At 39.2% G+C, this 22,674-nt stretch overlaps 2 protein-coding genes across 3 annotated transcripts in view; both read left to right on the top strand.

Moving 5' to 3' along the window:
- Positions 1 to 12,902, top strand: part of LOC140735498 (monocyte to macrophage differentiation factor 2-like) — a 103,938-nt gene extending 91,036 nt beyond the window's left edge. For both annotated transcript variants that reach the window (XM_073060657.1, XM_073060659.1), the window contains exons 7-8: positions 1,347 to 1,416; positions 2,487 to 12,902. In XM_073060657.1, the coding sequence (XP_072916758.1) occupies positions 1,347 to 1,416; positions 2,487 to 2,690 (274 nt within the window). In that variant the 3' untranslated portion in view covers positions 2,691 to 12,902. The remainder of the gene's footprint in view (positions 1 to 1,346; positions 1,417 to 2,486) is intronic.
- A 4,397-nt stretch (positions 12,903 to 17,299) lies between these two features.
- radil (Ras association and DIL domains) overlaps positions 17,300 to 22,674 on the top strand; it is a 100,228-nt gene continuing 94,853 nt past the window's right edge. The window contains exons 1-2 of the mRNA XM_073060656.1: positions 17,300 to 17,551; positions 20,818 to 20,944. Of these exons, the coding sequence (XP_072916757.1) occupies positions 20,871 to 20,944 (74 nt within the window). The 5' untranslated portion in view covers positions 17,300 to 17,551; positions 20,818 to 20,870. The remainder of the gene's footprint in view (positions 17,552 to 20,817; positions 20,945 to 22,674) is intronic.

Raw genomic sequence — 22,674 nt, 5'->3', positions numbered from 1 at the left:
TTGTGTATTTGCCGAATTGAAAAGGGCATGTTTGAAGTTATTGAATGCACAATATAAATAGATTTTCTCCACATATAATCGAATGGCTGTGCTGCTGTAACTTACCATCAATTTGTTCTAACAGGCACTTGCGTTAAAACAAGATGCAGGATAACATTACTGTTACAGTCAAATCCAATCAACTAGAAGCCAAACATATTGCATTGGTCTTGGTCTCACTTTAAACAGTAGGAAGTTCAATCTTCAGGTTTGTTCTTTTTCAGCAATAACTGTCTAGATTGATCACAATCTAATTTGTATTAGAGTCTCAAGACATTATTTCCCATATGTTTCTACAAATTATTTTGTTCTATTTTTTGATGGAGTCATTTTAATGATGCCCATTCTAGGTTAATGTGCCATAGTCACAATAAGCCTGAAGTTAGTATTCCTTGATATAAAACATGTCCTTGCCTCTTTATACGTCATCCAGTTATAAGCTCTGCCATCAGTTTTCTTATGAATAGTAATACATGAATCAACACAACTATTAAACCCTCTTTTAACTTCCTCCCCTCCTCTATTCCAATATATTACAATCCTTTTATCATTTTCATTCAGTTTTCTGGTGCTCTGTCCTGGTTTTTGATTTTTACATCATCTGTAATCATTGCCTTTATTCTTGCTAGTCAGCCCTTGAGCTTGTTCTCTCCTTAGATGTCTGGGAAGGTTAGAATGAGAAATAACCTGTTTTCAAACCTCTTTGGATTGGAGCTATTTTGATTTTCATATGGGCTTTCAATCTACAGTGGCCCCTTTCCCTTTGAGTTCTTCCTCCTTTGTGTTGGCTAATCACTGTACTGAATTAAAAGTTACAATTATGTTGTTGCCAGGAGCAGTATTAGTGACACTTACACCAGATGTAGACCAGACTTTCTATGTGAAGATACCAGTAATGATGATATGCTGTATCAGAATAACAAATCCATGAAACTTGAGGTGGTTACCAGGCACTTGTCTGTTCACTAAACTCAATGACTATTGCCATCCTGGATGATCTAATGTGATGCAATTCTATTCAGGCCAGTCATTTCCATTCACTACATGTCATGGTTAAGAAAAATCCAACATAAGGTCAAATTTTAAGACCACAGAGATAGTCTACAAACATTTTTAATGTCGAGGTCTACCTGAGCATATTCATGCCTGCACAATGAATTATCAATTTGAGAAATCATTACTAATGTCAGAACCCTAACTATTTTCTGTTATGCTTTCTGCAACATGAAGAGCAGGGACATTATTATGAGTTGTTCATCCATGATGTACCCAATATAGTCATTCTCAAAATTCTATCCTGTATCTAGGTATAAAATTGTGGAACTGATCTGCTACATGGTAATGGGCATCTTTCCTGCACTTGTCATCCTGTCAATGGTAAGAGGTTGCCTTTTTCTTAATTCTGATCCATTCAACATTAAGATATTATCAATGCTTTGTATCTTTATTTATCTTTTCATACAGTGATGCTTGTAAAGTCTAGGTACTGATACCTCTAAAGGAAGTGTCGCAGACTTAGGAGCAAACATTAAGTATTTCTGAAGCACGTTGAAGTGCAGGGAATAGTTTACCAATTCACACCCAGTGAATCCCACAAGTTAAGAGGACCAAACTGACCACACTTAACATCTTAGCTGAATAGCAATGCTCTTAGTAAGCCAGCACTATCTCTATATTACATTGGAGTGTCAAACTACCATTTGCTCAAACCACTTGAGTCACAATTGTTTCCTAATGAAAAGATACGTAGCAGTATGTCAAAGCCTCCATTACAGCCAATCAGAAATGAACACAGCTAACCTGCCTTTAAAGCATGTTAACCATTTCCCAATTAGTGCTAAAATAAAATAAATGATTTAGTCATTAACTCGGTAATACTTACAGGAACATTCTGTGTTCAAATCAATGAATCATTTCTTGATTTTACAACAGAGATTATAGTTCAAAACTACTTGAAAATTGCTTTGTGAAAGTTCACGAAAATTGATGATATTCCTTAATTTTTTTATTTAGTTAAAGATACAGTGTGGAATAGGCCCTTCTGTTCCTTTGAACCATGCTACCCCAGCAATCCCTAACAATCCTGATTTAGCCCTAACCTGATCATGGGACAATTTACAATGACCAATTAACCTACCCACTTTGGACAGTGGGAGGAAACTGGAGCACCCATGGGGAACGCATACAAAGACTCTTGTATAAGGACACTCATACACTGGAATTGAACTCCAACAATCTCTGGAGTTGTAAAAGCATTTTGCTAACTGCTACACTACCATGGCAGCCATGGAGAAGGAAGTGTTGGCAAGGTGCAGATATGTTAGTGAAGCCATTTGTTTGCCATAATATTTTTCAAGGTAAGGTGCATGCAATTTAATAACATTGACAGCAAATACTAACAAAGTGCTTTATTGAAATAAAGATCTCTTCTTGTTCTCTTGAGTTAGCCTAATACTGAAGGACTGTTTGAACTGCTGGTGGGCGGTGTCTTCTACACCATGGGAATGCTGTTCTTCAAGAGCGATGGACGGATTCCATTTGCACATGCAATATGGCACCTCTTTGTGGCCATTGGTGCCGGGATCCATTACTATGCTATCTGGAAGTATCTGTACCGTCCTGAAATGCTGGATATGAGGACATCTAAGTGATCAGATTGTAACTTGTGACATACATTGTTTGTCTACAACCACAGTGAAATTAACAAGACATTGCAACGATCTCCGGACCGTGCAATTGATTTGTGGAAGTCAATGCTGCAACTCCAATATTTTCTTCAGCACTGAAGCGCCAATCTTATGGCCAGTATTAAACTCACAAGCATGTGCACACATATGTGAACATTCCTGCAAACTTGACTGGATGGTTCTCAGAACTGCATGCACCTGTATATTATTCCAATTAACTATATAATTTTATAGTCAGATGTCTTCCCTTAAAACACTTGAAATATTATTGGCTGTGTTTTTTGTAAGACACAGGTACTTTTTTAATGTATATTTTTCTGTGAAAAGAGTGCAAGAGAAGATCATTTTTTAGAAGACACTTTATTAACTATGAGGCACATAATGTAATGCATTTGTTAGAAACTGGAATAGCTGAAAATCCATGAAGACATCTGAACTATTTTGGTTAATTGGCAGAACTGAGAATATGTCTTTAATTGTTGATTTTGGCAATGATAAAACACCTTGCTTCAGAACCACTCAAGGACTAGTGAAGGTAGGACTGAAGCAATCAGAACCACTGCCTCTCAGCATCAGAGGGCCAGGTTCAATCCTGACCTCGGGTGCACTCTGCATAGAGTTTGCACATTCTCTCTGTGACCACATTGGTTTCCCTTGGGTGCTCAGGTTTCTGCCCACATCCCAAAGACATGGAGGTTAGTAGCTTAATTAGCTGTTGTAAAATTGCCCAAATGTGTAGGTGAGTGGTGGAATCTGGGGAAAATAGATGAGGCAAGAATAAAAAAAATAGGATTAGTGTAAATGAATGCTTCATGGTCACTGAGTGAGTTAAAGGGCCTGACAACTTGCTGTCTTTCTACATGACTCTATGAATTTGGGCTTCATTCACCCTTTAACTGGTGCGGTACAATGCTGTACAGCTTGGGAACAAGTAAAATATGACTGATTCCATACTGGCCTTATATAAATTGTAGGCATTCCAAGCAGTTGGCACACACACTTCCTAATAAGGAGCAAGACAACCTTTCCTGAAATCTCTAAACGAATCTATCAGCACTGGCATCAAGCCAGTTTGACTGAGGCTTGCTTACCAATTCCAGATTCCACTGACCCTCCTGTTTCCTGCCCCAAAATGTTCTTCAGAGCTACTACACAATCTCATCTCCCCAATCCTGCCCATCTCCTCTCCTCACCAGTTACAGGAATTGTTTGGACTGCTGCCCAGGAGGCAAGTGCCCTAAATTAAATTGAATCAAACAGGGCAGTCATTCTTTTGGATTCAGCTCAACCTCCTTGTCAAAGAATGCCTTGCATCCAAGACACCTTTCAATCTCTTAGTCCCAGCCTAGCAAGTTACATCATGAATTTTTAGTCCAAAAATTAAAATAGGCCTTGGCTATAATAAAATTTTAGCTCACTATCTATAGGTAATTTGCTCCTTAAGGGACATTAGCATCAAAACTCTCTTTTAACTCACATCTTCCTTTCTATTCTCTAATAGTCTTCCTTCTTGGGAGCACTAAATTCTTCAGGATATTATTTCATTTGATTTCAAAAAGTTTCTAGCAATGACCCATATGTGCAGTCATCATGGCATGACAAGCTCTTTTTGGTTATTTAGCTGCGGCGTGCATTCACCTTTGAAATCATTTTCTGCTCTGGGAGGAAATGAATTGCCAGTTTTAATTTCACAACAGTATTTTAGAGGAACTGGGGGCCATTATCATACCCGTGAGCCTACCCAACTCATCAAAAGTATGTATGAAACCAGTGGTCAGTTTTCTCTTCACTATCATCCAGTCTGTGTATGCAGTATTTTACTAAGGGAGAGCTTCCTATTCTCAATAGCCTTTTTTTTTTTCAAATTTTATTGCATCTTTTTTTGCATTCTGAATATCTTAAAATTAGCAAATTAAAACTAAATAATATAATTAAAATGACCACAGCTACATTTCCAAGTGGGTAAATGTGGAAGTTTTGGTCACCTAGCTATAGGAAAGATGCCATTAAGCTGGAAAGGGTACAGAAAAGATTCACAAGATCTCTCATACTGAATCAGTATACATGGTAATTGGGTTATTCATGTAATGTTTATAGCAGAATAAAATTATGTCAGATAACCTCAATAAAATTATGAAATCAATCCAAAATGATGAAAAATAACATTATAGACTATAAGGCATAAGGACAGAATTAGGCCATTCAGCCAGTCAAAACTGCTCGGCAATTTCTTCCTGGCTGATCCATTTTCCCTCTCAACCTCATTCTCTTGCCTTCGCCCCAAAATCATTCATGCCCTGAGAAATCAAGAGTCTATGAAACTGCCTTAAATGCACCCAGTAACCAGGCCCCCACAGCCACTTGTGGCAACAAAATCCAGATACACCACCCCCTACCTAAAGAAATTCCTCCTCTTCCCCTTTCTAAATGGACGTACCTCTATTCTGAGGCTTTGCCATCTGGTCCTAGACTCCCCCAGTATAGGAAACATCCTCTCCACATCCACTCCTCCTAGGCCTTTTAACATTTGATAGGTTTCAATAAGATCCCCCATCATTCTTCTAAGTCCAGCAAGTACAGGACCAGATCCATCAAACGCTCTTCATACAGTAACACATTAAATTCCTGGAATCATTTGCATGAACCTCCTCCAAATCCTCTCCAATGTCAGCACATCCTTTCTTAAATAAAAGGCTCAAAAATGCTCACAATAGTCAAAGTGAGGCCTCAACAGTGCCTTTTAAAGCCCCAGCAATACATTTTTACTGTTATACTCTAGTCCTCTTGAAATTAATGCTAACATTGCATTTGCTTTACCCACCACCAACTCAACCTGCAAGTTAACCTTTAGGGAATCCTGAACGAGGATTCCCAAGTCACCTTGCACCTCGGATTTTTGAATTTTCTTCCAGTTTGGAATATAATCTACGCCTTTATTCCTTCTACCAAAGTACGTGACCATACACTTCCCGGACCTATATTCCATCTACCACTTCCTAATTTGTTCTTCTACAGCCTGCCTCTTTCCTCAACACTACCTGTTCCTCCATCAACCTTCACATCATCTGCAAACTTGGCCACAAACCCTTCATTTCATCATCCAAATCATTGATAAATAATACAAAAAAAACCCTGATTCCAACACAGACCCTGGTGGAATACTGCTAGTCACTGGCAGCCAATCAGAAACCCTTTGCCTCCTGCCAATCACCAATGCTCTATCCGTGCTAGTAACTGCCCTCTAACACCAAGGGGTCTTATTTTGCTCAGTAGCCTCATGTATGGTACCTTGTCAAAGGCCTTCTGAAGATCCAAGTACACAACATTCACCAATTCTCCTTTGTCTATCTTGCTTGTTATTTCCTCAAAGAATTCCAACAGCTTTGTCAGGCAAGATTTTCCCTTAAGGAAACCATGTTGACTTTGGGCTATTTTGTCATGTTCCCCCAGGTACCCTGAAACCTCATCCTTAATAATTTTCCCAACCACTGAGGTCAGGCTAACTGGCCTATAATTTCCTTTCTTCTGCCTCCCTCACTTGAAGAGTGGAGTGGCATTTACAATTTTCTCGTCCTCCAAAACCATGCCAGTATCTATTGATTCTTGAAACATCATTACTAATGCCTCTACAATCTCTTCACCACCTCTTTCAATACTCTGGGGTGTAGTCCATCTGATCTAGGTGACATCTACCTTCAGACCTTTTCGGCTTCCCAAGCACTTTCTCCTTAATAGTAGCAACTGCACTCACTTCTAAATTTTCAGCATACTACTAGGAGTCTTCCACAATGAAGACAGATGCAAAATACTTCAGTTCATCCTCCATTTCCTTGAACTACCACTCCAGTGGTCATATATCTTGTACTGCCTCTCTTTTACTTTTTATATATCTGAAAAAAACCTTTGGTATCATTTTTGATACTGTTGGCTAGCTTACCATTATATTTCATCTTTTAGTTGCCTTCTGACAATTTTTAAAAGCTTCCCAATCCTCTAGCTTCCCACTAATTTTTGCTCTATAATATGCCCTCACTTTTGCTTTTATGTTGTTTTTGACTTCTCTTGCCTTTAGAATATTTCTTTGAGACATACTGCATCTATCCTGCGCCTTCTGAATTTCTCCCAGAAACTCCAGCCATTGTTGTTCTGCTGTTATCCCTACTATTGTCCCCATTCGATCAACTTTTCCCAGATCCTCTCTCATGCCCTATAACACTGACAGATCAGACTTTCACATATGTGAACTCTATCACATTACTATCACTATCTCCTATGGGTTCCTTTACCTTGAGCCCCATAATCAAATCCAGTTCATTTCACAACACCCATCCAGAATAGCCTTCCCCTGGTGCTCGAAAAAGGCATCTCATAGATATCCTACAAGTTCTCTGTCTTGGAATCCAGCACCAACCTGATTTTCCCAGTCTATCTGCATATTGAAATTACCCATGACTATAATAACGTTGCCCTTTTCTATCTCCCATTGTAATTTGTAGTCCACATCATGGTTCAGAGGCCTGTATGTAATTACCATCAGGATATCTTTACCCTTGCAGTTTCTCTACCCACAAGGACTCTACATCTTCGGATCCTATTTCAGCTCTTTATAAGGGTTTGATTTTATTTTTTACCAACAGAGCCACCCCACCCACTCTGCCTAGCTGCCTGGCCTTTCAATACAATCCATATCCTTGGATGTAAAGCTCCAAACTATGATATGGTAGTTTGCTCTGAGATTCCCCTGCTAAAGTGAGACGTGCAATTCTTGGCAGCACTGGGCTCAATTAAATACAGAAGTTGATGATGTGCTGCTCAAAGTTGGCAGGTACAGGAATAGGAAATGTTTAGTGTTATGGGTCAAGCACTGGGAAATGGGATTAGCTTGGCTGGCAGGGTTTAGCTTGGGCTAAAGGGTCATTTCCGTGCTGTATTACTCTGTGACTCTGAATATGTTGCCTATACTGGATAAATGGGGGCTGTTTTCCCTGGAATGTAGGAAGCTGAGTGATGACTTTGTAGTGTATATAAAATGTACCTCTACTGTCATCCCTCAGGAGCATAGATAAGGTCACTGTCTTTATCCCAAAGTAGAGGAATCTAAAACAAGAGGACACTGGTTTAAGGTGAGAGGGAAAAGACTTAAAGGGGGCATGTGTGGCAAATATTTCTTTTTACACAGAAAGTGGTAGGAATGAGTTGCCAGTTAGAAGTGGTAGAGTTGGGTACAATTACAATGTTTAAATGACATTTACACAGGAACATCAACAGGAAAAGTTTGAAGAGATATGGAGCCAAGCACAGGTAAATGGGACTAGCTCAGTTAGGCCTTTGGTTGACATGGAAGAGTTGGGGTGAAGAGCCTGTTTCCCTGTTGTATAAATCAACAACTTTAATTAAGGCCTTTGGGAGATATCTAGTCTCAAACCCCTGCTTTTCCGGCTGTTTAGGTGCAGAAGTACAATGAATTATTTCATAAAATCTTAGAGAGTCTCCAAGTGATTTTAATGATTGTCTTATTTTGGTTACCATGCAGAGAGTCATTTAACATATTAGGTCAAAAACCTTTCATTAGAACAGTGTCTGATGAAGGGTCTTCAACTTGAAATGTTAATTCTCTCCCTCTATCCACAGATGTGGTCTGACCTGCTGAGTATTTCCAACAATTCTGGTTTTGTTTTAGTTTTCCAGCATTTATAGTTTCTCTTTCATTTTTGCTTATGTGAAGAAGCTTGGATCAGAATAAGTTAAGAGGATACATATTGCCTCAAGACAATTTCCCAACCTGGATTTTAGAGGAAGATTGGTAGAATAGTTATTTTTCCTAGTGTATGTTTAAGATCAACACAGAAGAGTATACATCCACTATAGAACCTTTCATCTTTTGGCCCCTACCTCAGTGGTTTTGGTCTTATATTCTGCTGCTTTCCCTACATATTGTAGTTTAGTCAGAAATGGGATTCTTATATTGAACCATGACATCGTGTTAGGTGGGTAGAACAAAACACCACATAGAAAATATTAAAGCCTTCAACTCATAACTTACAACATTGATTTACTTATACAAAGCACGTGTGAATAAGGAAGCTTGTTTGGTTAGCTTAATTCTTTCATGGAATGAAGGCTTCACAAGCATGATCTTCAGTCCTTGTGTAGCCTACACGATGAAAGGTAAGGACTTGTAAAACTTTCACCAAATCATAGAATTGTTTTAGCACTGTTTTATACATAGCTCTAGTAAAGCAATCTGGTCAGTTGGTCAGTGCCATCTCCCTGCTCTCTCCCTACAGCCCTGTAGGTCAGAATCAGAATCAGGTTAATTATCACTGGCATGTGTTGTGAAATTTGTTAACTTAACGACAGCAGTACAATGCAATACGTGATAATATAGGGAAAATAAGTATATTCATTACAGTAAGTATATATATGCATATTAAATAGTTAAATTTAAAATATTGCTAAAACAGATATAATAAAAGTGAGGTGGTGGTCATGGGTTCAATAGCCATTTAGGAATCAATGGCGGAGGGGAAGAAGCTGTTCCTGAAATGCTGCATGTGTGCCTTCAGGCTTCCGTACCTCTTTCTTGATGGTAACAGTGAGAAAAGAGTATGGCCTGGGTGATGGGGGTCCTTAATGATGGACACCGTCTTTCTGAGACACCAGTCCTTGAAGATGTCTTGGATACTATGGAGGCTAGTACCCAAGATGGAGCTGACTTATAACTTTCTTTAACTTATTTCTATCCTGTGTAGTAGCGACTCCCCGCCCCCAGTTTCAGACAGTGAAACAGCCTATCAGAATGTTCTCAGTACATCTGTAGAAGTCTTAGATGACAAACCAAATCTCTTCAAACTCCTAATGAAATATAGCCACCATCTTGCCTTCTTTATAGCTGCATTGATATGTTGGACCAGGTTAGATCCTCAGAGACCTTGACACCCAAGAACTAGGAATTATGCACTCTCTCCACTTCTGATTCCTCTATGAGGATTGGTATGTGATCCCTTGTCTTACCCTTTCTGAAGCCCACAATCAGTTCTTTAGTCTTACTGGCACTGAGTGTAAGGGTGTTGCTGCAACACCTTTCAACTAGCTGGTATAATTCGCTCCTGTACACCCTCTCATCTCCATCTAAGATTCTGCCAACAATGGTAGTATCATCAGCAAATTTATAGATGGTATTTGAGCTATGCCTAGCCACACTGTCATGGGTATGTAATTTTTTTCCCCACACCCATTCAATAAAGACTTAGATTGATTCTATTTCCACCTATAATTTTTGCTATAAGCAGGAGGAGTTCCTGATTCTAATTACCCTGTTAATAAAATCTATGTTCCCTGAACTGTCTGCTGATAAATATTGCTTCCCTCTCCTTACCCTATAATAAATCAGTCACGATATCATATAGAGACAGGAATATACTGTATTTTCAAATGTTGTACAATATGACTTAAGTAGGCCTTGGCCAGTAGTAAACTTTCTCAGTGCCTTTGAAGTTTGTCCTTCTTAATAATAAAAGTTAATGGATTTGAGAAGTGCCATTGAATAAAGCCTTGGCAAGTTATAGGTACATGCAGTAGACATGATGTGATTATGTAGAATGGTAGGAGGGTTGTCAAGTCAGGTAGTTTAGTTGACTCTGTGAAATATTGTTCACGTTACCAACAGCTCCTTAGGATGGCCCAAACTATTGTGTTACACAGATGATTCAGTATACTACTCACATCTGACAACTTATTGGTGTTTCTTCAAGTTCTTGATTAGCAGCTTGTGACAATCAAGGGAAGGTTGCCATGATTGACTTCACACAGTCCTTTTATAACTGGATCCATGCAGAAGCTAATATTGTTACAAACACAAGAGATTCTGCAGGTGCTGGAAATCTTGAGCAAAACATACACAAATTCCGGAAGAATTCAGCAGGTCAGGCAGCATCTATGGAGAGGAATAAGTGGTCAATGTTTCAAGCAGACACCATTTCTTTCCATCCTAATAAAGGGCCTTGGGCTGAAATTGTTGTTCCTTTCTGCACATGGCACATGGGTGGCAACCTTGTCATTTCTTTAGCATTTGTTTTTTACGAGGCCGAGTTGCTAGTGCAACACTCAATCCTGCATGGATGGAAAGCATGCTAGGAGCCGGCAGGATTCAAATCCGGGACCACTTGCCTCGAAGTCCAATGTGGATGCCACCATACCACTGGCCAGCGTTGGCCTGAAATGTTGACTGTTTATTCCACTCCAAAGATGTAGCCTGACATGCTGAGTTCCTCCAGCATTTTATGTGTTTTACTCAGTATTGTCTAAGGTCCCCTGTTCTGAGAAGCCAGAATGCACAGCGAATTGGTTTGTGTTTACAGTAATCTAATCAGTAGACTATCATTGTAATTCATGGATCACACAGCTAAGAAAGTCAGCATTGATACCGATGTGCCAATACCCCAGAAATGTTTTGCCTCACAAGTGTATAACTAATTCGCTTTGAAATGTAACCAATTTGCTTTTCTCCAATCAAACATCTTCCTGCATCAAAAATAATTCTCAAAGTCTTGCCAGTGGGTCTTTTATCAAGATCTTTTTCCTCACTCTCCAGCTCCCTGCTACTGGAAACAGGCCATCATTGTTCTTTTGATCAAAATGCTTCATATTTCCTGAAAACACTATAAGTTACACCTTTGCTTTCTGTCCTGCTAGGAGAACAACTTCAGCTTCTCCAGTTAATTCCTCTTTCACCTATGCTTGCTGTTACTGAACCAAACTTACAATGTGTCAACGTTTTCTGTTTTTAATCAAGCCCCATTACAGGCCTTCATTTGTATTGGCCTCTGCTATTCTTGTCAAAGCTTCAATAATAACAAGCATTTTGCTTTAAATTCAAGGGCTGACATCACCCAAAGTATTAGTAATGAAGTCTTAACCTATCAGTGTTTCTTGAACCACCCAGGGGCATTAATTTTCTTTGATGTTACACTGGCTAATAACCTTTTGTGTTAAATGTTGTGTATACTATTTTAATACAGTCATTAACCTACTTAATATAAACAGGTTAATAATTCTGTTGAAGTAACACACAAAGGCATTTAAACAGTAACTTATAGTGTACCACAAATTGAAATTAAATCTCTGTCTAAGTAATTACTAAGGAATAATCTATTTTGGCTCACTTATTGGAAAAGGAATTAAAAATATCTGGTTCATGGCGAAATTAATTTTCCCATGTGTTCAAGTGTCTTCAAGTCAGTCAAGGACATTAACTTTTCTAAAAAAAAATTTGTATTTTCTACTGAATTCTTGCTACATTTTAACTCTAGCTTGACTTGTTAAGTGGGTGAATTTGTTTTACTAGCCACTAACAAAAAGATACACAAATTCTCCTTCTAGTTGCTAAAATCCAGTATTGTCCTTGAACAACTTTGCTGAGTAAATCTGAGAGACATCAGTTTGACACAGACTATTCTGGGATTCTGTCCATTCTTTCTGGAATTACTGAGTTGATTTGTTAACAATCTTAGTCTTATAAAACACTGTGCCTCTAGATTTTTGTTGAGACCTGTAAAGAGTTGTGTATAGAACCAAATTACACCTCAAAGCTGTGACAAAAAGAGTACGCTGTTCGGAAATGTTTATGATTACCCAATGCTGAATCAAATACATGATGCATTATGAGAATTTTAGACCACAAACAACTGATGATTCCAAGGAATGGGATTCCCTTAATGCAGCACTACTGTTAACCCCAGAAAGAAAAGTAAAAGAAAATGTTCTGTGAAACTCACTTCAGGAACCTCTAACCCAAGCTGCCTATAACTTGGAGTGATCCTCACTCTTTTAACTCTTTTATACTGTCTGCAAGAGCATATTGTTGAATGTTAACTTCGCATGATTTGAATGTCAAATGAGCCTTTGATACTGACTTTAGATCTGATTAAAATGTAAGAACTGAATGTTTTTGCATCTATATGTATATGTGAATTGGTGATTTTGTGCTTTTTATATTCAAGATCATTTATAATCTTTTTAATAATTATTCATATTAATATATGGAATATGTCACAGTTTGTATTGTCATGTGAATGATTAAAGAGAGCAAGGGATGTTCAGCAGTTCAATCTGAAAAGTCTTCTAACAGTATTTGAATGAGACCCTGGGAATAGATTAGCTTAAAGACCACTTAATAAGCTCTGAAATAAAATCTCAATTTGCAGAAATGACTCCTGACATATTCTTTTTCTCACTGAAAACATCTTGTACATCAAAGCCAATACTGGGCATAATAATTATAACCATAATCACTTGCTGGACTTGAGTCACTTCCTTGTCTTTGTTCTTTTGCCCCCCCGGATGTTAGTGAAGAGAACATGCACTGGGGTAGACTGGGTCAGTGTACTTACTTCCTGACTTGATTTGTTGTGGGCTGGAGATATAGCATCCACCTGATTTGCTTCTCTTTATAATAAAATGAGAGACACGTTAAACTTCAGTGAATCAGAGCACAGTGAATCAGCAGTAAGGTCAGCATTTTACTCTGTTTAAAACTACTCTTGTGTTGCTTCTTTACTTTCATAAGGGAAAAGTTGCAGGAGTTAGGAAAATTGTATTTTATCCACTTCTGCCTCATCATCTAAACAGATTACAATTGCTAAGTTTCCTTATCACCTTTACGCAATCTATTAACTAAGTCGAGATTATTTTGCCTGATATTGTAAGGTGTACTTAAAACTGAACCATGGCAACAGAAGAAATAGTGATAGTGGAAATTACATTGGGAGTGGTGAGTAAGAGTGGTGTTGGGAGTATCTTCGCACAGATGCAGCAATGCATAGACAGGACTTTCCGATGCAGTGGAGAAGCTGAAGACCTATCATTCACATAGGAAAATATTGAAACATTAAAGCAGTGATTGGGAGCACTATGATTAGTTTGGACTAGTTCAGATGAATAGTATTCCTATAACCAGACTTTTTGTGAAAATTTATTTGAAACGGCTGAATTTTTCACAAAAAGATATACAGTACAAGTTTTAAAATAGAAACTACAAAGGAAATACAAACTGCTCACACATAATAATGAGAAAGGAATTGTAAAAACTACAATTTTATTTTGAACAATTCCAAACAAACTATTGCATAAGAAATTTATGTATAATCCTTGTCAAAATAATGGCTTCGATTTTCAGTTTTTCATTTTAACAAGTCAGAGTCATAGAGCTTCACAGCACGTTTCAGCTTCACAGAAACTGGCCCTTTGTCCCACTTTTTGCTGATCTACACTCATTTGTCTGCTTTAGGTTTGTATTCTCCCTTGCCTTAGCTATTTATGTGCCTGTTCAAATGTCTCTTATACATAGTGACTGCATTTGATTCCACTACCTTCTTTGGCAGCAAGTTCCCAGTATCAACTACTCTCTGTTTAAAAAAAAACCTTTTCCCTCAAGTCCACTTTAAAAGTCCTTCCTCTTATTTTAAACTTACGCCTGACCCCCTATCATAGGAAAGTGATTCTGTCTATACCTTATCTGTGCATCTTATAATTTTATATACCTATACCAAATTATTCCTCAGCCTTCTTTGCTCAGAGGAATACCCACCCATCTCCATAATCAAACTCCTCCCAAAATCTTGCTGAATTCTCTCTGCATTCTCCCCAATGCAACCACATCCTTCCTATAGTGTGGCAACCAAGTCACAAACTTTGAATCATAAAAACATCCTTCTACCTCACTCTCTGCCTCCTATCACCAAGATAATGTGCCTTAACCTTCTGGAATAGCATACCACACAGACCTTTATCAACTTCCTTACTAAAATTTATAGACAATGCCTACCATCCTGCCTACATCAATCTTTTAAATTAACTTCTCAAAAAGCACAGCTAAATTCATTAAGAAGGATTTTCCCAATGTAAATATGTGCTATCTCTAATCAGCCCCTGTATTTCCAAATGTACAGAAATTCTATCTCTTAGTACTTTCTATACTAATTTACCTACTGCTAAATGAAGTAAGGCTCATCAGCTTGTAGTTATTTATTATGTCCTTGCTACTTTCTTATTAAAGGAACATTAGCTATCCTCTAATCTTGTACTCATCCGTTAGCAATAAAAATGCAAAGACCTCTGTGAAGGTCCCAACTATTTCATCCCGTGTTTCCCATAGCAACTTTGGATAGATCTCATAGACCCTGGAGATTTCTGAACCTTTATGCATCCCATTAGGTCTAACAAATCATCTTGATTAATATTGAACTGCTCCAGAATACCCATGTACCCCATCCTGAACTGACTTGGTAAGTACAGATGAGAAGTATTCATGTAGAACATCACCTACCAACACACGTATATTACATTACCTCTTTGGTCCTTCAGGGACTGACTCTGGCTACCTCTTCTTGCTGATATAGAATATTCTGATATTAGACCATAAGATACACAAGAGCAGAATTGGACTATTCAGCTCCTTGAGTGTGTTCCACCATTCTATCATAGCTGACGTATTATTCCTCTCTACCCCAATCTTCTGCCTTCTCCCATACCCTTTAATGCTCTGATCAATCAAGAAACAATCAACCTTTGCTTTAAATATAGCCAATGACTTGTCCTCTGCAACTGTCTGTGCAATGAATTCCACAGATTCACCAGTATCCAGCTAAAGAAATTCTTCCTTATCTCCATTCTAAATGAAGCTGTGCCCTCTGGTCCTGGACTCACCCACTACAGGAAACATCCTCTCCACATTGACTCTATCTAGAACTTTCAATATTCAATAGGTAGCAATGAGATACCACCCCCTCCTCTCCCCCCCCCCCCCCCCATTATTCTAAACTCCAGAGACTACAGGTCCAGAGCCATCCGACACTTACCAGACATTAATACTTTAATTCCTGGAATCAATCTCATGAACTTTTTCTGGAGCCTCTCCAATACCAGCACATCTTTTCTTAGGTAAAGGGCCCAAAACTACTCCAAGTGTGTCCTGAGCAATGCTTCATAAAGCCTCTGTGTTATATCCCTGCTCTCATATTACAGACCTCTTGAAATGTATGCTAACATTGCATTTGCCTTCCTTACCATTGACTGAACCTGCAAGTTAACCTTTAGAGAATTCTGCACAAGGACTCCCAAGTCTCTTTGCACCTGGTTTTTGAATGTTCTCTCTGTTAAGAAAATAATCTGTGCCTTTATTCCTTCTACCAAAGTGCATGACCATACATCCAACACTATTCCATCTGTCACTTCTTTGCCCATTCTCCCAATCTGTCTAAATTCTTCTGCAGGCTCCCTGCTTCTACAACACTACCTGCGCACCTCAAGTCTTCATATTGTCCACAAACCTGGCCATAAAGCCATCAATTCTGTCACCAAATCATTGACATACAATGCGAAAAGAAGCCGCCCCAATACTTATCCCTGCGAAACACCACGAGTCAGCAGCAACCAACCAGAAAAGGCCCTCTTTATTCAGATATTTTGCCTCCTGCCAGTTAGCCAATCATCTATCCTTCCTGTAATACCACAGGCCTTACCTTGTTAAATAGCTTGATGAAAACAGAGAAGTAGAGGATTTTTTTTATCCAGAGGGTGGTGAATTTGTAGAATTTATTACCACAGGCAGCTGTGGAAGCGAGGATATTGGGTGTATTTAAGGCAGAACTTGATAGGTACTTGATTGGACACGGCATCAAAGGTTAAGGGGGGGGGGAGGCCAGGGAGTGGGGCTGAGGAGAGAAAAAAGATCAGCCATGATTGAATGGAGCAGCATACTCGGTGGGCCAAATGGCCTAATTCTGTTCTTCTGGTCTTATGTGCGGCACCTTGTTAAAGGCCTTTTGAATATCTGAGTAAGCAATATCCACTGACTCTCCCTTGTCTATCCTGCCTGTTATTTCCTCAAAGAATTCCAGTAGATTTGTCAGGCAAAATTTCCCTTTAAGGAAACCATGCGGCCTTAATAGTACCATAATAGAGCCCAAAATCTTCCCAACCATGGAAATCAGGCTAACTGACCCATAATTTCCTTTCTTCTGCCTCCCTCCCTTCTTAAAGAGTGGAATGACATTTGCAATTTTCCAGTCCTCCAGAATGGGATTCTCCTTAATCTTAGTTGTCAAGGATATTTTCACGTCAATTTTTTGCCCTAATTTCTTTCATAAATTGTCTTCTAAACACTCTGCAGTCCTCCCATGTCCTTTTATTTCCTGATCAAACCTTCAATGCTCTTTGTCATTAAATGTTCTCTGATCTTGCCGTTTCTGCCTTTCATCCTTACTGGAAGATGCTGGCCCTGAACTCGGTTTCATAGGCTCAAAAATAAATATTTACAAATAATATTTTATTTATATTTTCCACCATTATTTCTCATAGTGTTAGAGATGTAATAAAAGATAATCCGATAGATAGTTGAAAGCAAAAATGTGGCAGAGCGGGAGCACACGAGGATCTGGTTCTCTTTCTGCGGAAGAGTCGGCGCGGATACGACAGGCTGAACCAGAAACCTGAAATCGATGCAAAAGACCATTCTCACCTGTAGGTGGCGCGTCTGGCTTAAAGCAGCAACACCGCATCGCCTGGGTTCGTAAACCCCGAGATACTCGGTGCTTCGGGGATTTCCGTAAGTTCTCGGGAATTGTTGAGGAACAGGGAGGCGAATCAGCGCTCGGCAGTTCGGGTATTTCCGTGAGCTGTCGGGGTCCCGGCTTTGAAGTGCGGCTTATCATTCGATCACCTGGAAGATGAGGGGAGAGGGGAGAATGGATTGAAGAGAGAAGCAAGCAGAATTGCATGGCTCCACGTATGACCAGGAGGAAAGAGAGCAAATGGCAAATAACGAGGTAAGCGTGGTTTTGCAGAGAGATGGGCAGAAGCGCAAGGGTGAGGGAAATTGAGGAGAGTGGTGGCAGGCGTGCAGAAGGATAATAAAAACAGGAGAACGCATGTGAGAAAAAGAAAACATGGGAGAGTTAGAGGAGATATCCAAATGCAATGCCCTGGCTAAAATTAAGAGGCAAAATAAACGAAAAAGACGCAAAATATAAAAGGTGAGCGGGTGCAACAAATGCCAGAGGAAGCTGCTTAGTAAAGAACGAGGGGGAATGACGGCGATTAAAGAAGAAGATAGATAGTTTGAGGGGAAGGAACAGGCGAGAGAGAAATGGCTTGGCCCGTTGCTATGGGAAACCGCCCCTGCGCGGTCCAAGCCTTTGGGTCAGATGGAACTGCGGTCTGCTGCCACTTCAAACTTGCATCAACAAAAGCAGGCGGTAGTTGCATCTCCACACTATGCAAAAGTTACGGCAGCATGTTTTTAATGTTTGGATTTGTTTTTGTTTTCGTCCTCTTTTAAATTTCCCGATCCAGCAAACACAACGCTGGGAGCTGCATTGTTGCAATGCGGAGATGATTTGTAATACTAATTCAATTACACTTGCTTCTAATCCCCAAATCGTTATGATTTAAAAATATTTCGATCTGCACTATATTACTTGTTATTATTTTACAAAAATATAAAAGTTATGCACAGAAGAGGGCCATTCAATCTATTGAGTGCTTGCGAACTGCAAAATCAGATCTCGCCAACCGAATCCAACATTCCAGCTTTTCGGTCATACATCTGAGTTCATGGTCTCTTAAGTGTACACCCAATGGTGGTTTTAGTGTTTCGATGGTCGCTATCTCTACCATCTTTTCAAGCTATGAGTTCCAGATCTCGACCGCAATCAGGGATTTTTTAAAAAATGTTTCCTCATTCGTCCTCTAATGCTTCTGTCAAATGAAACTGATGCTCCGTCATTTTTGACCCATTGCTAGGGGAATAAGCCCTTACTGTTTACTCTATCAGGAGCCTTCAATTAAGCCCCCTTCATCTCTGACCTGAAGCAGAATCTTGACTTGACATATTGACTTTTACCTTTTGCCTCCAGTGATGCTGCTTTGACCTGATGAGTTGTTGCAGTGTTGTTTTTGCTCCAGATTCCAACATTTGCACTTTCTTTTGTCTTTCCCTCTCCTCCATCCATTTGTTTAGAACCATAGAACATTACAGCACAGAAACAGGCCTTTTGGCCCTTCTTGGCTGTGCTGAACCATTTTTCTGCCTAGTCCCACTGACCTGCATCTGGCCCATATCCCTCCATACACCTCTCATCCATATACCTGTCCAAGTTTTTCTTAAATGTTAGTGAGCCCGCATTTACAACTTCATCTGGCAGCTCAATCCACACTCCCGCCACTCTCTGTGTGAAGTAGCCCCCTCTAATGTTCCCTTTAAACTTCTCCCCCTTCACCCTTAACCCATGTCCTCTTTTTTTTTCCCCTAGCCTCAGTGGAAAAAGCCTGCTTGCATTCACTCTATATATACTCATCATAATTTTATACACCTCTATCAAATCTCCCCTCATTCTTCTATGCTCCAGGGAATGAAGTCCTAACCTATTCAACCTTTCTCTGTAACTCAGTTTCTCAAGACCCGGCAACATCCTTGTAAACCTTCTCTGCACTCTTTCAACATTATTAATATCCTTCCTGTAATTCGGTGACCAAAACTGCACACAGTACTCCAAATTCAGCCTCACCAATGCCTTATGCAACCTCACCATAACATTCCAACTCTTGTACTTAATACTTTGATTTATAAAGGCCAATGTACCAAAAGCTCTCTTTACTACCCTATCTACCTGCGACACTACTCTTAGGGAACTTTGTATCTGAATAACTAGATCCCTCTGTTCTACTGCACCCCTCAGTGCCCTACCATTTACCTTGTATGTTCTACCTTGGTTTTTCCTTCCAAAGTGCAATACCTCACACTTGTCTGTATTAAACTCCATCTGCCATTTTTCAGCCCATTTTTCCAGCTGATCCAGATCCCTCTGCAAGCTTTGAAAACCTTCCTCACTGTCCACTACACCTCCAAACTTTGTATCATCTGCAAATTTGCTGATCCAATTTACCACATTATCATCCAGATCATTGATATAGATGACAAATAACAATCGACCCAGCACTGATCCCTGTGGCACACCACTAGTCACAGGCTTCCACTCAGAGAAGCAATCCTCCACTACCACTCTCTGACTTCTCCCATTGAGCCGATGTCTAATCCAATTTACTACCTCACCATGTATACCTAGTGACCGAACCTTCCTAACTAACCTCCCATGCGGGACCTTGTCAAAGGCCTTACTGAAGTCCATGTAGACAACATCCACTGCCTTCCCTTCATCCAGTTTCCTTGTAACCTCCTCGAAAAACTCTAATAGATTTGTTAAACATGACCTACCACACACAAAGCTGTGTTGATTCTCCCTAATAAGTCCCTGTCTATCTAAATACTTGTAGATCCTATCTCTTAGTATTCCTTCCAATAAGTTACCTACTACTGACATCAAACTTACCGGCCTATAATTTCCCGGATTACTTTTAGAGCCTTTTATTTTTAGAAAACATAGAATTAAAATAAAATAAAACTTTTTATTTCCAATCTTACCTCATATCTGCAATTTTCCAGCCCAGGCAACATCTTTGTCAATCTTCTTTCCACCTTTTCCAATGCAATCACATCTTCCCTGAAATATATTAAGCTGAACTCCAGACGGTACTTAGGTTGTGACTAAGTGGAATTGTATATGGTTGTATAGGGTTCTAACACAATCTTCCTCCTCTTATATTGTATGTTTTGGTTAAAAATAATGAGTAGCAGTCCTTGCTTTCTATCCAGAGTTGGCATCCAGGCCAGGTTTCAGTCCATCAGTAAGTGGTACTGCCATATCCAGCATAAATAACAAAATATTAAAAATTGTATCAGATTTTAAATAGTCTATCAATAGTCAAATAGTCTTTCAATATTTAACAGGTGATTTATGAAAGGGTAAAAGTACTTTCAAAGCCCTTCACCAACATGTACTCTAGGGAAAAGGGAGGAAAGAGCAAGCAATATCTTTTATATACTCTGACCATCAATCCACCATTTGTAAACTTTTAATAGTACTTCAAATTTTTACCTTCAGTTGTTGCTATATTCATGTTAATTTGAAAACGCATTGGCAACCACTTCCAATTTGCAATATTGCAATCTTTTTTATTTTTGCTTTGTTTGCAGATTTAGCGGAGCTGCTTGATGTTCATCGTTTGTAGTTTCAAATAGTGATGTGAATGGTTCAAGGAATCAACAAAATATACAATCATGGGGTTACTTTCTGGAGGCCGCTCCTTGTATCTGCAAAAAGGTATGTGCTCTCATGTAATCAAATTCTTAAATATGTTCACAAACTGATGATTCATGCCCATGACAACTACATTACTTTCCGGCTAAAAGCACTAAATATATCTAAAACAAAAACAGAAAATACCCGGCAGGTCAGGCCGCACGTGTTTTAAGAAAAGCAGAGTTGACATTTCAGGTCAGAGAGGTCAGAAATGAAAAGGAGACAAGAAGCTTGAAAAGCTGCAGGAGGGTAATATATCTGGCAGGGTAAAACCAGGGTGACTATACGGATAACCTGTAAATAAGGTTAACTGTGCAGTGAGTAAAAGGAAACAGATAAGTGTGAGAACATAGACATAAAGAGTGTGAGAGTTGCACAATACAGGAGCACAAGCCTAACAAGTCAGGCTGGGCATCATCTCCACTCTCAGAGAGAGTAAAAACGATGGAAGTAAAAACACACTAAGCTGATAATACAGATGGATGATTGATAGGGAGTGAGAAATCAAGCTGTAGAGTTCAATGTTTGGTTCCGAAGGCTGCAATATCACAGCCAGAAAATAAGGAGTTTTTCCTCAGGCTTGCATTGGGCATCACTGTGACAGTTCAGGAGACAATGGACCTGAAATGTTGATACTGTCTTGGACCTACTGCCTATTTTAAGATATTCCAGTTTCATTTTGGATTTAAAGCATCTGCAATTTAAAAAAAAAATTCTGCACTGAGAACATTATTTTTACCTTAAAGCCAGGGTGCAGGATATTTGACCGATGCATGTTCTCTAAGGTGTTAATTTTGAATAACAGCAGGGTACTACCTATCAAAAGAAATCTGACATGAAGTGTATTGAACAAGAGATAGTAGAGTTGGATAAAGCACTAGAAATATCACTCCCCTGTGAGTTACTACATATAGGAAACCCTGATGCTTTCAAAATTAAGTGACCCAAATTTCTATTTTGTAAGTACAAATAAAGAAGTCAACTCCAACTTTATATCAAGCTCTTGCTTTTTCACTGACAATAATAAGGTGCTTCTATTTCTTTTAACTGAAGTTTTTTTAAAAGTGCAACAGTAATATAATTGCCTCCGTATGTGAGTCCCTGTGACTGGCTCTGAGTGTGGCAGTTTGTGTTTGTAGGCATACAATAACGGTCTGGCTGTCACTAAGTTGGAGGTGGATTTGAATGATGCAGGTGGAAGGATATGTTAGGTGCTACAATCTGAAGTGTTAGGCCTCTGATCTTGATATACTTATGGTACTTCATTCTGCAGTGCTTGATGCTCCTTAGGACCACACTACTGGCTGACATCTTTGCCACCAGTATGACAAGTTATGACTCTTAAATGGTCCTTCATTTCTCTTGTGCTTCTACTTACTGTTGCAGAAACTAGACCAAGTACTGCATTGATGTGGCTTGTTAGAGAGGATCCTTAAAAGGGCTAACCTTTGACAAATTAGCTTCATGGCTGACTACTGACAGCAGTGCATGATTCAATGATAAAATAATACCAGGCTGCATGCTGCTCCCTTGTTAGGAAATGTTGCTTTTTGTGAAAACTTGCTATTGCGCAAGAAAGTTTCGAACAATAAATAAACACTGTGGGTTGTGCAACATCTGTGGTGGGCTGGGGAATGGGGGAAAAGGAATTGTTAACTTTATAGGACTCAAGCTGAAACATCAACAGTTCCTTTCCCGTCACAGATGCTGCTCAATCTTAAACACAAGAAAGTCTGCAGATGCTGGAAATC

Source organism: Hemitrygon akajei, chromosome 11 (genome assembly GCF_048418815.1).
Source record: "Hemitrygon akajei chromosome 11, sHemAka1.3, whole genome shotgun sequence".
Taxonomy (NCBI): Eukaryota; Metazoa; Chordata; class Chondrichthyes; order Myliobatiformes; family Dasyatidae; genus Hemitrygon; species Hemitrygon akajei.
The sequence above is the reverse complement of the archived record's forward strand: the minus strand, read 5'-3'. Positions and strand labels throughout refer to the sequence as shown.